The sequence below is a fragment of the Oryx dammah genome, unplaced genomic scaffold, assembly GCF_014754425.2.
Source record: "Oryx dammah isolate SB20612 unplaced genomic scaffold, SCBI_Odam_1.1 HiC_scaffold_17, whole genome shotgun sequence".
Classification (NCBI taxonomy): Eukaryota; Metazoa; Chordata; class Mammalia; order Artiodactyla; family Bovidae; genus Oryx; species Oryx dammah.
The window spans coordinates 51,071,801-51,088,594 of NW_024070201.1; the positions used below are offsets into that span (position 1 = coordinate 51,071,801).

General features: G+C 40.2%; 1 protein-coding gene across 1 annotated transcript in view; it reads left to right on the forward strand.

Moving 5' to 3' along the window:
• Nucleotides 1–16,794, forward strand: part of MRPL48 (mitochondrial ribosomal protein L48) — a 51,090-nt gene that overhangs the window by 23,888 nt on the left and 10,408 nt on the right. The window contains exon 5 of the mRNA XM_040258879.1: nucleotides 13,722–13,891. Within this exon, the coding sequence (XP_040114813.1) occupies nucleotides 13,722–13,891 (170 nt within the window). The remainder of the gene's footprint in view (nucleotides 1–13,721; nucleotides 13,892–16,794) is intronic.

The window sequence follows — 16,794 nt, forward strand, 5'->3', positions numbered from 1 at the left end:
CTTCACTTTTTGCCATAAGAGTGGTGTTATCTGCATATTTGAGGTTTTTGATATATCTCCCAGAAATCTTGATTCCAGCTTCATCCAGCCTGGATTTCACATGATGTACTCTGCATATAAGTTAAATAAGCAGGGTGACAATATATAGCCTTGACATACTCTTTTCCCAATTTGGAACCAGTCCATTGTTCCACTCTAACTGTTGCTTTTTGACCTGCAAACAGTATAGTTAGGAAGATTTTGCTGTTCTTGGGGAGATTTCAATGTCATTTTTGGTTCTTTGGCTTAGTTCGATGATCCCATGAAACTCTGCACATCTCCCATTGTTTCTCACCTTACAGAGGTCCAGGACCACTGCATTTGGACCTCAGAAGCCACTAAACTTGCCACATTCTTCTGAGCATCATCCTTATATCAAGGAATTTTGTTAAGAGAAACATTGCCACACCTGAGGCTTGTATCAGGCCTTCTTCCTTCCCAGCCGGAAACAACCCTACTAAATTTTTTCCTTTGTAATGAGAAGAGTACTGAATTGGGAACCAGGAAACTTGTATTCTAGGCTTGGTTCTGCTACTTATTAGCTTTGTGATTTGGGGCAAGTTAGCCAACCAGTCCATGCTAAAGGAGATCAGTCCTGGGTATTCATTGGAAGGACTGATGCTAAAGCTGAAACTCCAATACTTTGGCCACCTCATGCAAAGAGTTTACTCATTGGAAAAGACTCTGATGCTGGGAAGGATTGGGGGCAGGAGGAGAAGGGGACGACAGAGAATGAGATGGCTGGATGGCATCACCGACTCGATGGACATGAGTTTGAGTGAACTCTGGGAGTTGGTGATGGACAGGGAGGCCTGGCGTGCTGTGATTCATGGGGTCTCAAAGAGTCGGACATGACTGAGCTACTGAACTGAACTGAACTGAACCGAACCATACCTCTCTGGGTATGGCTGGCCATGAAGATGTGTGTAAAATGTTTTCTATGTATGAGTTTTTCTGGGAAGAGAATCCATAGCTTTTGTCAGATTCTTCACAAGTTTGAGAAACTCTGGATTAGAATATCTTCACGAGTCTTTTAGCTCTGATATCATGTAACTCCATCATGCTATCTTTTTCCAAGATCTATTACATGCTAGGTACTGTTGGGGGTACGTTGCCTATTCAGACTGAGTTGCAATAAAGTTTTATAGTATGAAAGAGCAAGACCTGGTTCATGCTCACAGGGAGCTGATAAATCACTAGAGATAAGACACAAATAACTATGCTCCCAAGCAGAAAGTGACAAGTGCTAAAAGGAGGATACAAAGTGCTTTTAAAATTCAGAAGAAGGAATGATTTACACCCTTTCTGAGTTGTGATGCCTTAGAGTAAGTTCTTGGAGTTGTTTTATTTTGGGATATCCTCCTTCTAAAAGTCTTACATAAATTAGCAGGAAATAAAATTAGTTTTGTTTGGGTGTGAGTTTTTTGCTTTTTTAAATTTCTTGGGATCCTCTCTCATAGATAATTTTCTGTGTATACCATGCTCTGACCCACTCCTTGGCTTTTTAGAAAAGGAAGCTTAATGATATGTCTAATGCCATCTGTCCCATCTTTCCCTCCAGCTTCTCTCCCAACTCATGGATCATCATACTGTTTCGAAACCTCTCACATGCTGTTCTGTCTACTTGCAAGACTTTCCTTCTTGGTTAATACATCCTGAGCCTTTAAATCCCATTGAGGAATATCGGATGAGGAGGGGGAAAACAAATCTCCGTCTTTGAGGAGCCTCCCATTGCCTGCACCGGGTCACTTCTCCTCCATGAACAAGGGGCTCCTTGTGCTTCCTCTGCTGTAGGACGTGCTGCTCTATTTTAATCCTGCTTTGATGACTTTCTACGCCTAAACGACGTGCATCCTTAGGGCAGAGGCCTTGTCTCATGTTTCTTCTGTGTCCTCAGTGTCCAGCCCAGGGCCTGGCATCAAGTAGAGGACAATAAACATTGATTGAGCTGAACCTAAATGTGGTTATTGGAGCTGCCCCGAGGTTTTGTAAATCAGAACTGGCAAACATGGCCCACTCTCTGTAAGCAGCTGTCTCCAGCTGACCTTGCTTGCTTGAAAGGAGTGATGCTCCCTTTTGTTAGGGCTGTAGGCTTTTCTCCAGATACTATTCATGTTCCAGGGTGGCTGGCACAATAGTGCTGGATAGTGGTGGAGGCTGCTTTAGACTCCTTACTTTACGCTTGGGACAGCACAATGAAGACTTTCATCTGCTAGCTCTCAGAGGCCCTGTCCCAAGTCCCTGTCTCTTGTACCCTTGGTAAATTGGACTGGAAAAGCTAGAAGGCATCTTTGGCCTCCTTTCTTTCTCTAAAGTAAGAACCTATAAAAAATAATAAACAGACAGATTTCCATTTTTTCTTCTCTGACTCAGGCTGACTCTTCTACTCTCTTGAACCCTACAGCCCTGAGACAAGAGTTAATTCTCATGTACAAAGTGGCTAGCTCTTGTCCCTTTTCTGCTAATCTCTTCATTCCTCCTTCCAAAGGTCCCATACTCAGTCTTATGACTCCTGAACTTTGGGAAGGGAAAGGCACATCTCCTTCACTCAGCTTTCCTTTTCAATACTGGTTTTATCTCTCTCTTGCATGGCCTGGTTTATAACTCTAGGTTCGTTCCCATCCCTTCATCCTGTCCTTGATACCTCTCTGAGGAGTTAGTGCCAGCAGAGGTGAAAATGAAGCTTCCCCCTGGGTGGCAGCATGAAGATGATAGCAAGTCATGGGATTCCAGGTCTCTTGGCGCAGACCCAGCCTCCTTCTCAGTGATTTCCCGTTTTTCACCTGTGCTCCAGGTGCATCTTCTCATACGTCCATGCCGTCTCATGCCTCTGTGTCCTTGTACATGCATATCTTCCTTTTTTTCGCTCTCATCATGTGAGACCCACCTTGACTTGTGGCAGTGAGGGACCATACTTCAAAGCATATCTCCAGGCGTAGCACTGTGTCTCAGTGTGTAGATCTCATTATTCCTTCAAGGGCCCTGCATCATTCTGTTAAAATTTAAAAAGCTTCAGATTGTTTACAGTGATTTTTATTTGATAAAAATAAAAAGAATGTAGTCCTTCACATTTGTATAGTGCTAGGTCATATCTCCCAAGACCACTTACTTGCCCTCAGCTGTTGTTCAAACTCCAATCCTAGGGTAATAGCAGCCGAAGAATAAAAGCAATGCCAAGAGGAAGATGTGGGAGGATGAAATAGAGGCAGCATAAATGGCTGTCAGTTTTAGCTGTTACGCGTTCTATTTTTCAGGCTCTGGGGCAAGAGAGTAAGATTTTTGAACTCAGACAATTTACTTGCTCTTTGTAGAATGGCCCCTAGGAAATCAAGATGTCTTTTCTCTTGGAAACTTCATACTGTTTTGACTCTTGACATAACGGAGGTGTTTGTCATTTCTGACACCTACTTATTTTGTTGTAGCACTCATAGATTGATCAGCGCTTACAGCCACAAGTCTGTGAGGAGACTGTGGCATCATTCCCAGAAAAATCAGCAGATCAAAACCACTTTATGGTGACAGTCCTAGCTTCCTTGAAACAGAAAGATTGGTTTTGCTGGCCTAGTGACTGTAGGGCTAGACATGGATTTTAGGACTGGCTTACAGAGAGCTGTTTTAAACTGGCATCCATGTTTTCCCTCAAGTCTGCCTCTTGTAACTCACTGAAAAGAACAACCGGCATTGAGCATCTGCTATGTGCCAGGCACAGCGCTTTGCACAGATGATGCTGTGGTGAGTGGGGCACAGTCTCTTCTTACAAAAACTATAAAGTGGGCTGGGAAGGATAGTGCTCAAAAATGTAACTAAAATACATGTGGGGAATGCTTTACTAGAGGAATGAACTAAATATCAGTGGAGCTAAGCTAAAGGAGCAGTTCTCCCTGAAGGGGCCAGTGGAGGTCTTACAGAGTTCAGCTCAACAAGCATTTATTTATTTATTTTAAAATTAATTTATTTTAGTTGAAGGCTAATTACTCAACAAACATTTATTAAATACAATCTGTATTCTTGCACTGAGTACATAAAGTGAACTGACACTCATTTAGGAGTATCCAGTTGCTTGGGGTAGCAGGAAACACTGGGGCTGTAAAAACTATTTTAGAGTTTCCCAGAGCTTTTCCAGGTACAGAGTGATTTCTGTGAAGACCTGACTTTTAGTTTGCGCCATTAGAGCGCCCTGTTCTCCAGCCCAATGGGCTCTCATTCTGCCTTGCCTATTCTGTTAAATTACAATAGTGTCAGAGTTTTAGAGAGATTCATATTTGATGTGAATAAAAGTAATGATCTCTTTCCATTTTCAAAGTGCTTTCACATCCATTATCTCATTGCCTGTCAAACCATAGGCCCTTGGAACACTGGTGATGCTAGAGTGGAACCCTTCTTCAAGTTTAATAATGGTAATCTGCCATATTTTAGAAAATATTAAGCTAATGGATAGAGTTTTCTAAATTTCAGGTTTTTCCTCCCATCAGTTTTATTTGATGAAAATAAATGTTATCAGAGAAACTCATATGGTTTCATATTTTTTGAAATGCAGACAACTCCATTTATATAATATAACCATATTTTCTGCTAGTTAAGTCATTCTTGTTTTATATGATGAAAGCACATTGATGAGTATTTCATGTGCTTCACAAAGGGAAACATGGGTTGTTTTTTTTTAGGCCCTTTGTAACCAACAAATTTGAAAACCATGCTTTTCGATTCACCAACTATCCTGTGAGGTAGACAGGACGGAAAAGGAAACTGAGGAGGATAAGTGATTTCTCTCTGATAATATATATATTCTGCCAGTAAATATCCAACTAGAACCAGAATTTAATTAAGTTCAACTCAGCATTTAATGTTGTTGGACTCTGCTGCTGCTGCTAAGTCACTTCAGTCATGTCCGACTCTGTGCAACCCCATAGACGGCAGCTCACCAGGCTCCCCCATCCCTGGGATTCTCCAGGCAAGAACACTGGAGTGGGTTGCCATTTCCTTCTCCAATGCATGAAAGTGAAAAGTGAAAGTGAGGTTGCTCAGTCATGTCCGACTCTTAGTGACCCCATGGACCACAGCCTACCAGGCTCCTCTGTCCATGGGATTTTCCAGGCAAGAGTACTGGAGTGGGGTGTTGCTGGACTCTAGGAATAGAGAAATGAATGAGACATAATACCTTCTTGTTGAGATAATGATTTGGCTGTCATAATAGAAATTCACTTAATCAAGGGGCTTAAATAAGATAGAGTTCGTTTTTCTGTCATATAAAGTATAGGTAGATATTCCAGCTTTCTGTTTTGCAAACGTATTCTACTGCTTTCATCTTGTAGTCTGAGATGGCTGCTCCCACTTCAGCCTGCAAGTCCACATTCCAGCCTGTAGGCAGGGGAAGGGGAAGCACGTGCATGAGCTAATATCCCACTGGCCAGAACTCAGTCATGGAACCATACCCAGCTGCAGGATTGGTTGGGAAATGTAATTTTTATTATGAATAGTCATGACAGTCAATTTCTATTATGACACCCAGGAAAAATTCAGCAGTTCCACGATTAATGGAAAAAGAGAGAATATTGAGAAAACTGGCAGGCTCTGCACACCATCCTTAAATGGAAAGGCAGAGATTAGGAGAAATGTTTTGGAATTAGGCAGACCCAAGTTAACGATTCAATTCTTTGCTTACTAGTGTATGTCCTTGGGTAAGTTACTTAACTTTTCCAAGCTGCAATTTTCTTGCCTTTAAATAGCTATGTTATTTAAATGTTTTGTGAGGATTAAGTTAAAAAAGAAAGTTTTAAGTACTTAGCACAGTGTCTGAAACATGGAGCCCATGAGTAGTTGGTAGTGGTGATAATGATGATGCTGATTGATAGCATTAGTCCTTCTTTTTACAGTCCTATAGTACTCTATTTTCCTCCCTCAAATTATGCATCTTCTTATAATTACTTGTTATATATATGCCTTTTCCAATAGATTGCAAGTTTCAGCAAGCAGAAACTGTGGCTGTGTTATTTACTATTATATCCCCATTGCTAACCCTGGTCTGGCTTATCACTTGAGCTTAGTCACTCAGTGGTGTCTGACTCTTTGTGAACCCATGGGTTGGACTGTAGCCTGCCAGGCTCCTCTGTCTATGGGGATTCTCCAGGCAAGAATACTGCAGTGGCTTGCCATCCCCTCCTCCAGGGGATCTTTTCAACCTAGGGATTGAACCCATGTCTCCCACATTGCAGGCGAATTCTTTACCATCTGAGCCACCAGGGAAGCCCTGGCTTGTCTCTAGTGGTCAGAAAATATTTGTTGAATAAATGGATACATGTGCTAAGTGATAGTGGTGTCTAAGGGACAGAGGGTTGCTATGGGAACATATAAGCATAGTACCTACCTCCGCATGAGGAATGAGGGAAGGCTTCCTGAAAGAGCATGAATGGAGTCTTAAAAAATGACTAAACTAGGAGGGACTTCCTTGGTGGTCCAGTGGTTAAGACTCTGCATTTCCATTGCAAGGAGCACAGGTTCCATCCCTGGTTGGGGAAAAAATGACTCAGAGTTCCTCACATTGAGGGTGTTGGGTGAAGAGTCAAACTCTCTGCAGGAAGGGGAAACATTCTGGGCAAAAGTGGGAAGTCATTGATCCTGGAGATGCAGTTGGGAAACTTTAAGCAGTTTGTGTTAATCCTGGAATCTTGAGGAGGCATGTAGAAGATGATGGGACATGAGACCTGAGAAGTAGACATGTCTCGATCAACTTTTTAAAAAGATACCATTTATATTGAGTAACTGCTGTATACTCTTATATATTATACAAAAAACCTAGGAGTATTGACTTGCTCATTGTCCTTTCAGGCTCAACCACCTGAAGTCATTGCTTTTGGGTTTTAATTGCCACGGTGCAGCAAGGTAGCTTGTGCTGAACTTGCCATGGGAGGTGGCCTTCTTGTTATGATTAAATTGAGAGGGTTGGTTCTTTTATGTATATCTGTCTTTCTCTCAACTGTAAGCTCCTTTAGAGTTGGGACTGTGTTTTCTCTTTGGTGTCTTTCCTTAGAGTGGTTGAATCAGTACTTTGCATTAACAGGGGTTTAATGAGTGCCTTATTCTGTGAAGCATACCAATAAGAGCATGCTTCTGTCCAATAATAATAATAATATCCTATATTGTCCTATCTGTGTACATTATTCAGTCTTTCTTTAAAGATATCATTTATTGAGCAACTACTATATACCAGATCATGTCATCACTATGTGCCAGGCTTTTAAAAGCATTATTTCATTTTATAGAATTACAAATGATATCATTTAATCCTCAGATATACTGTGGTAATTAAGGGCCCTGTTTGAGGAATCTAAGACAGATTAAATGACTTGCCCAAGTGACAATAATTTCCAGAGCCAATATTTGAACTAAGGATGGTCAGAATCCATCTAATGTCCACACTATTTCCATTTCACAAAAATTCACTATTTTGAGCTTCACAGAAACCTTAGGTGTTGAGATTGACACCTAGAAAGGTTACTCAGTGTCATGTAGTGACTAAGCTGATGGTATTTGAGCCAAGATTTTCTTTTCTTTCTTTCTGACCATGGTACACAGCATGTGGGATCTTAGTTCCCCAACCAGGGATCAAACCCATGCCCTCTGCAGTGGAAGTATGGTGTCTTAACCACTGGACTCCCAGGGAAGCCCCCCAGATTTTCTTGGGCTTCCATCTTAATCAAGTGCTCTTTATGCAGTACCAGGCTGCCAGCCCCATCAAGGCCATGCCTTCTGTCTGGTATATGTTTATTGAGTGTGCTCCACTCAAATTAGCATGTTTATGTTAGTTATAAACATAACCACTTGATACCTATGTACCTTACAGCTTATTATGGACTATTCAGAGTACCATCACCAGAATCATTTAAGTCCCAGGGGTAATTTTTAAAATTTCCATCACTAGAATTCCTGGAAGTATATATGCTGCAGGCCTGTCAGCTTTTCATCTGAGGATTAAGAAGATACAATTTCTTCCCAACTTTCCCACCCTGGAGAATGCCGCGTATAGTGATAGGTGGATACTATTATTATAATTTTGGGGGAAACTAGAGGAGAGAGCTTGGGTTTGGGCCACAGACTCAGCTTCTAGCTATGGCTAGACATAAAGTGGTTGCCTTTTCCATTTCTTTACTGTTGTAATCTTTAAACAAGTCATTTCCCCATTCTAGACCTTGACTTCCCCCTTATATAAAATTAGGGGGAAAAGGAAGGAGAAACTAAATTATCTCTAAGATACCTTCCAGCTATCTGACTCCTTTCTCTATCTGTTCTTTGCCAGCAAAGTTTCCCAGTAACCCTGGCCAAATACAACATCCTTTCAGAGGACCCTTCAGAGGACCTCAGTTTCTGTCTGTAAAATAGGAGTAATATGGATATTTTTGTACAAAAATGGTTTAGTGATTTACCCCATGACCCATTTGGAGCATCATAGTGTACTCCTTCAGGGATCTAAGGATATCTGCCCTGGGCCATCCCACAGTGAATCCAGGTCAGTCACAGCAGTATACAGTTTGATGGTAGATAGCAGTCCATCTTCCCTACCACCTTTTTCCTAGCCTCCATTCATTTCCTGCCTAATTCTCCTTCACAGGCAGGCAGGGTAACCTTCCCAAAACATAGCTCTAGTCATATACATCCCTAGCACAGATATCTTTAATAGCTCCCCATGGCATGAAAGTCTGAACTCAGGCAGTAAGAATAGAAAGGATAGGATAAGAAAGATTGTGAAGGTAAAATGATAGGAACTGGTATCTGAAATTTCATGCACTCAAACTTTTGCTGGCTATGTTGTGCCCTGGCTCAGAACTGAAATATAATATCACAATGGGCTCCTGATGGTGTGGATCGGTCCAGACAGATCTAGGTTAACATGGAAAAGCAAGTGAGATGCCAAGAGGGATACCAGAATCAACCTTCTTTTTGTTCTCCTAAAGTGACACCTTTGAAGAGCCCTGGCATTTTCCCTGGTTAAGAAAAGCCTCCTGCAGGCTTCAAAGAAGCTCCTCCCTTCTTTGCTGGAAAATTTCAGCCGCACCTCATTGCATTCTGACTTTAACATTCTTCACAGCTCCTCCTGCAGTGCTGTCATGACGAGAAGTCTGAATTGCTGCATTCGGCCTCAGGTATGGTGGGCTCTGCACCACCACGCCTGCGACCTTGATGGTTGGTTGACAGAAGTTGGCCTCTCAATCATAGCAAAGTCTAGGACCCTGGGGTGACTACCCTGTTAAGAACTTTAATAATGCAGAGGCTACAATGGAAAAATTTCTGCATTGGGAGTCAGGAGGTCTGGGTTAGTTCCTAGGATCTGTCCTGTGTGGCTCTGTGACTCTGGGAGACATATTTAATCTCTATGGGCTTCATATTCTTTCCCTGCAAAGATGAAGAACTAGGACAAAGTTATCTCTAAATGCCATCTTGTTCTAAAATTCTAAACTAGTGATTCATTGCACATTTTGTCTCTGTTGGCCCCTGTGCTAGATATGAGGAATATGAAAACAAAAAAATAATAATAAAAGTTAATGCATACTGAGTGTTTAAATATGTGCCACAGATTGAATTAAGTATATACAATGTTTTGTTCAGTTCTCAGAATATCCCTATGAGACTAGGTTTATCATCAGTTTTACTGGCCTTGTGAAAGGACCATTTCTTGGTCCTCCCCCTGCCCCCTCCAGGTTGGGCCCCTGCTCTCTTAAGACTGACCTGGAGAGCAGCGATATAAGAGACCATTCTAGGTGCTCAGCCAGAAACAACTCTGCTGTGGCAATAACTAGGCTGCTGGCTAGTAATTGTGGTGACTTAAGACATGTAAATAGATTGCCCCTCCTCACTATTTCTTAAAAAAAAATTTTTTTTCTACCAAATAGCAAGACTTACATTAAATCTCCAGTAATTAGGACAGTGTGTTATTAGTTGAAGAATAGACAAACAGCCCACTGGAACAGAATAAAGAATATAGAAACAGATCCAAGTATCTATGAACATTTAGCATATGACCGTTCGTTATACGACAACACTGATTGCAGTGGTGTCCAATCAACTGGATTGGACAGTCATGTGACAAAAGCTGACTTGACTCCTACTGCACACTGTACACAAAAAACATTTAAAATTTTTGTAGATCTAAATGTAAATATAATTATCAAACTTCTGGAAGGTAACATACAAAAATATACTCATGATCTTAAACTAAGCAAAGAGTTCTTAAATAGGACACAAAAGTCATTACAACTATACAAGGAAAAAAAATGAGTAAATTGGACTACATTAAAAAGCAAGAATTTTTGCTCAACATGCACCATTAAAAAGTGAAAAAGGAAGATACAGGGAGGAAGAGGACATTTGTAACATGTACATTTAACAAAGGATCATATCTAGAATGTAGAGGGAACCTCTACAAATCAGTAAGAGAAAGGAAGACCACCCAATCTAAAAAATGGGCAAAATACTTGAATAAACAGGTTACAAAAGAGAATATCCAAATGGCTGGTGGCCATGATGGAAATGTGCTCAAGTTCAGTAGACTTAAAGGAAATGCAAGTTAAAGTCTCAGTGCATTACCACTTCATACCAACCAGAATGGGTAAAAGAAACGAACCAGAAAACCTGACTATACTAGGTTTTGTAAGTACTGGCAAGAATGTAAAGCACTTAGAACTCTTATGTACTCTGGTGGGAGTCTAAATTGGAAACAATTTTAAAAAACTGTTTGAGAGAACTATTAAAGATGAACCTCTTCATTGCCTATACCTCAGTAGTTTCAGGTTCTGGGTATATCCCCAACACAAATGCATACACATGTTCACTGAAAGATACATGCAGAAACATTAGTAGCAATCCTGTTCATAGTGGTCCACACTGGAAACAACTCTAATTTGAAACAACTCTAATTTCTACCTCCAGTAAAAAGTATAAATAAGTTATAGCATATTCATATAAATAAACTACTAGGGCAATGGGAAGTAAAGAATTACTGTTTCACCTAAAAATGATGAATCTTGCAAGCATAATCAGTTAAAGGAGCTATATACAAAAGAGAACCTAGTATATTATTCCATTTTCACAAATTTAAAAAATAGGCAAAATAACCCTTTGGTTTTGGAAGTCAGAATAGTGGTTTGCCAATTTGGGGGAGAGGATACTTTTGGGGTGCTGGTAGTGATCTGTTTCTTATTCAAGATACTGTTTATACAAGTGTTTTCAGTTTGTGTAAATTCATTGAGTGTTGTACTTATTTATGCAATTTTCATATGAATGTTGTTCAATTGCTAAGTTGTGTCAGACTCTCTGTGACCCTATGGACTGCAGCATGCCAGGCTTCCCTGTTCTTCTCTATCTCCCAGAGTTTGCTCAAATTCATGTCTATTGAGTCGGTAATGCTATCTAAACATCGAATTGTGTGCCGCCATCTTCTCTTCCTGCCTTCAATCTTTCCCACCATCAGGGTCTTTTCTAATGAGTCAGCTCTTTGCGTCAGGTGGCCAAAGTATTGGGGCTTCAGCTTCAGCATCAGTTCTTCCAATGGATATTCAGGTTTTTATTTCCTTTAGAATTGACTGGTTTGATTTCCTTGCAGTCCAAGGGACTTTAAAGAGCCTTTTCCAGTACCACAGTTCGAAAGTACCGATTCTTCGGTGCTCAGCCTTCTTTATGGTTCAACTCTCACATCCATACATGTCTACTGGAAAAACCATAGCTTTGACTGTATGGACATTTGTCAGCAAAGAGATGTCTCTGCTTTTTAATATGCTGTCTAGGTTTGTCATAGCTTTCCTTCCAAAGAGCAAGCATCTTTTAATATCACAAGAATATTATATTGTAAAAACATTTTGACTTAAAAAATTTAAAAAACAAGGTAGATTTTAAGATTCTAACTTTGAGTGGATAAAAGATTCATATTATTAAAAATTCAAAAAATATAGAAGGGAAATAGTTTAAAAGTCTGCTTCCCACCCCTGTTGCCCAGCCGTCTAGTTCTCTTCCTCATAGGTTACCAATAGTATTAGTCTTTTTGTGTATCCTTCCAGAGTTATTTTTTAATATGCAAGCAAATACATATGTAAGTATTTAAACACACACACATCTATTCTTCCCCGCTTACCCTTTTTATATGTATGGCAATATTCTGAACACATTATTCTGTAGTCTGCTTTTGTCATTTATCTTAAAAATCTTTCTATATCACTACATAAAGAAGTTCCTTATTTCTTCTTACAGCTGCATAATGTACTACTGAAAGAATGTGCCATGATTTATTTAATAGATTCCCCTCCTGATGGGCATTTAGGTTAAATTATTTCTGGTTGAGAAGCTGTCTTGATCCTGATCTATGTTGTGTTACATGTCTATTTTTCCAGGCGTCATTTTAACTTTTTACAGCAGTTTGAACAGGTTGATCTGTAGTAAAGCAGTACTTTATAGGAAATAAAAGGATAGAAATAAAATAATTTTTCTGCCTCTAAACTTTTAAAAGAAAGGCTGTCTAAATAATTGGACTGCAGAATTTCAAAGCTAGGAAGGCTGGCAGAGGACTAATTCTGTGCTTTCTTGTGATTGATTTCCTTAATATTCTGATGAAAGTTAAGGATTTTCTCCTTAGAAAAATACACACATATGTAAAATTTTGCATATAAGTTTTGGGGTTGACAAACCCCTTAAAATTCCTCAGTGGGTTCTAGATTAAGAATCTGTTGGGACTTTCCTGGTGGTCCATTTAAGAATCCCACTGCCAGTGCAGGGACATGGGTTCAATCCCTGGTCGTGCAAGATTCCACATCCCACGGAGTAACTAAGCCCTTGTGCCACAACTACTGGGCCTGCACTCTAGAGCTCATTCTTTACAACAGGAGAAGCCACCACGCTGAGAAGCCCACGCACCACAACTAAAGAGTAGCTCACCGCAACTAAAGAAAGCCTGCATGCAGCAGTGAAAACCCAGCGCAGCCAAGGAGAAATAAATGTAAAAAAAGAGAAACAGTTCTTAAAAAAAAAAAAAAAAGAATCTGTTGGGAATTCCCCGGTGGTCCAGTGAATTAGGACTCTGTGCTCTCACTGCCAAGAGCCTAGGTTCATGTCCAGCTCTTTGCGACCCCGGAGTTCTCCAGGCCAGAATACTAGAGTGGGTAGCCTATCCCTTCTCCAGCAAATCTTCCCAACCCAGGAATCGAACCAGGGTCTCCTGAATTGCAGGTAGATTCTTTACCAACTGAGCTATCAGGGAAGCCGAAATAAATAAATAAAATTTTAAAAAAGAGAAAGAATTATTAAAAAAAAAAATCTGTTGGGAATTCCCTGGTGGTCCAATGGTTAGGACTCTACTCTCACTGCAGAGGGCCTAGGTTCAATCCCTGACCAGGGAACTAAAATCTGACAAGCTGCACAGGCAGCCAAAAAAAGAGAAACTCCTCAAGAATCTGTTATCTAGTATAACACCAGTGATCTCCTCTCCTTTCATTGATTGATACTACAGCCCAGAATGGCAAGGGAGGCTGCCCATTCCTACCCAGGAAAAGTTCAGTTTGTAGGTAGGGTAATCAGAGAGAAACATGGTAAACAAATCTAATTGAAAGATTGATTTATATATATACATGTATATATCAAGATGGTATTGTTAGAATTTCTTGTATAATACTTTGACTTTTCTTTCTCTTTTGTTTTGTGTTCAGCCCAAAAAGAAGAAGGGAAAAGTGGAAGTGAGATCCATTAATCTGGGGACAGATTATGAATATGGGGCTTTAAACATTCACCTGATTGGATATGACATGGCCCTGACAGAGAGTTATGCCCAGTATGTTCACAACCTCTGCAATCATCTCTCCATTCAAGTCGAGGAAAGGTATGAAAGATGCCTTTGCATGGGATGTTCTTGGTGTGGGTAGCATGCTCTACTTTGTTGTGGTTAAATGAGATATAATTTTTGTTTTGAGAAATAATTTACATGTAGTAAAATTCACTCTTTTTATGTTTATAGTTTGCCACAATCAAAATACAGAACAGCTCCATTAAGTTTTAAAAAGTTTCTTGGTGCCTGAGGTATAGTTAATCTCCTCTGTCTTGCCTCTAGAGTCCCTGGCAACCACTGATTGATTTTCTGTCCCTTTTAAGTTCTCCAGAATATCATATAAATGGAATCATACAGTATGTAGCTGTTTGTTTCTGGCCTCTTTCACTTAGCATAATGGATTTAAGATTTATCTGGGGTTTTGCAGACATTCTTTTATTCTGAATATCTATTCAGGATTCTGAATTATATTCCATTAATTCTGAATAGATACTCAGAGTTCCATACTGAATATCTATTCAGTACTCCATTAATTCTGAATACCTATTCAGAATTCGGAATAGTATTCCATTAAATGGTAAACCTTAATTGGTTTATGCCTTCACTGGTTGGTATACATTTGGATTCTTTCTAGTTTATTGTAATTATGAATAAAGCAAATAGATTCAATAAAAATAAATAAATAAAATAAATAGATTCAAGGGATTAGATCTGATAGACATAGTGCCTGAAGAACTGTGGACGGAGGTTCGTGACATTGTACAGGAGGCAGGGATCAAGACCATCCCCCCAAAAAAGAAATGCAAAAAAGCAAAATGGCTGTTTGAGGAGGCCTTACAAATAGCTGTGAAAAGAAGGAAAGTGAAAAGCAAAGGAGAAAAGGAAAGATATACCCATTTGAATGCAGAGTTCCAAAGATTAGCAAGGAGAGATAAGAAAGCCTTCCTCAGCGATCAATGCAAAGAAATAGAGGAAAACAACAGGATGGAAAAGACTAGAGATCTCTTCAAGAAAATTAGAGATACCAAGGGAATATTTCATACAAAGATGGGCTTGATAAAGGACAGTAATGGTAGGAACCTAACAGAAGTAGAAGATATTAAGAAGAGGTGGCAAGAATACACAGAAGAACTGTACAAAAAAGATCTTCACGACCCAGATAATCACGATGGTGTGATCACTCACCTAGAGCCAGACATCCTGGAATGTGAAGTCAAGTGGGCCTTAGGAAGGATCACTACAAACAAAGCTAATGGAGGTGATGGAATTTCAGTTGACCTATTTCAAATCCTGAAAGATAATGCTGTGAAAGTGCTGCACTCAATATGTCAGCAAATTTGGAAAACTCAGCAGTGGCCACAGGACTGGAAAAGGTCAGTTTTCATTCCAATCTCAAAGAAAGGCAATGCCGAAGAATGCTCAAACTACACAATTGCACTCATCTCACATGCTAGTAAAGTAATGCTCAAAATTCTCCAAGCAAGGCTTCAGCAATACATGAACTGTGAACTTCCAGATGTTCAAGTTGGTTTTAGAAAAGGCAGAGGAACCAGAGATCAAATTGCCAACATCCTGTGGATCATCGAAAAAGCAATAGAGTTCCAGAAAAACATCTATTTCTGCTTTATTGACTATGCCAAAGCCTTTGACTGTGTGGATCACAATAAACTGTGGAAAATTCTGAAAGAGATGGGAATACCAGACCACCTGACCTGCCTCTTGAGAAACCTATATGCAGGTCAGGAAGCAACAGTTAGAACTGGACATGGAGCGACAGACTGGTTCCAAATAGGAAAAGGAATACGTCAAGGCTGTATATTGTCACCCTGCTTATTTAACTTCTATGCAGAGTACATCATGAGAAATGCTGGGCTGGAAGAAGCACAAGCTGGAATCAAGGTTGCTGGGAGAAATATCAATAACCTCAGATATGCAGATGACACCACCCTTATGGCAGAAAGTGAAGAAGAACTAAAGAGCCTCTTGATGAAAGTGAAAGAGGAGAGTGAAAAAGTAGGCTTAAAGCTCAACATTCAGAAAACAAAGATCATGGCATCCGGTCCCATCACTTCATGGGAAATAGATGGGGAAACAGTGGAAATAGTGGCTGACTTTATACTGGAGGGCTCCAAAATCACTACAGATGGTGATTGCAGCCATGAAATGAACAGACGCTTACTCCTTGGAAGGAAAGTTATGACCAACCTAGACAGCATATTCAAAAGCAGAGACATTACTTTGCCAACAAAGGTCTATCTAGTCAAGGCTGTGGTTTTTCCAGTGGTCATGTATGGATGTGAGAGTTGGACTATAAAGAAAGCTGAGCGCCGAAGAATTGATGCTTTTGAACTGTGGTGTTGGAGAAGACTCTTGAGAGTCCCTTGGGCTGCAAGGAGATCCAACCAGTCCATCCCAAAGTAGATCAGTCCTGGGTGTTCATTGGAAGGACTGATGTTGAAGCTGAAACTCCAATACTTTGGCCACCTGATGGGAAGAAATGACTCATTAGAAAAGACCCTGATGCTGGGAAAGATTGAGGGCAGGAGGAGAAGGGGATGACAGAGGATGAGGTGGTTGGATGGCATCACCGACACAATGAACATGGGTTTGGATGGACTCTGGAAGTTGGTGATGGACAGGGAGGCCTGGCGTGCTGCAGTTCATGGGGTTGCAAAGAGTCAGATACAACTGAGCAACTAAACTGAACTGACTATGCAGACCTTTGTAAGCAAACTAATGTCTCTGCTTTTTAATACATAGTCTAGGTTTGTCATAGCTTTTATTCCAAGGAACAAGTGTCTTTTAATTTCATGGTTGTAGTCACTATCTCTAGTGATTTTGGAGCCCAAGAAAATGTTTGTGACTGTTTCCATTGTTTCCCCATCTGTTGCCATGAAGTGATGAAACCAGATGCCATGATCTTAGTTTTTTGAATGTTGAGTTTTAAGCCATCTTTT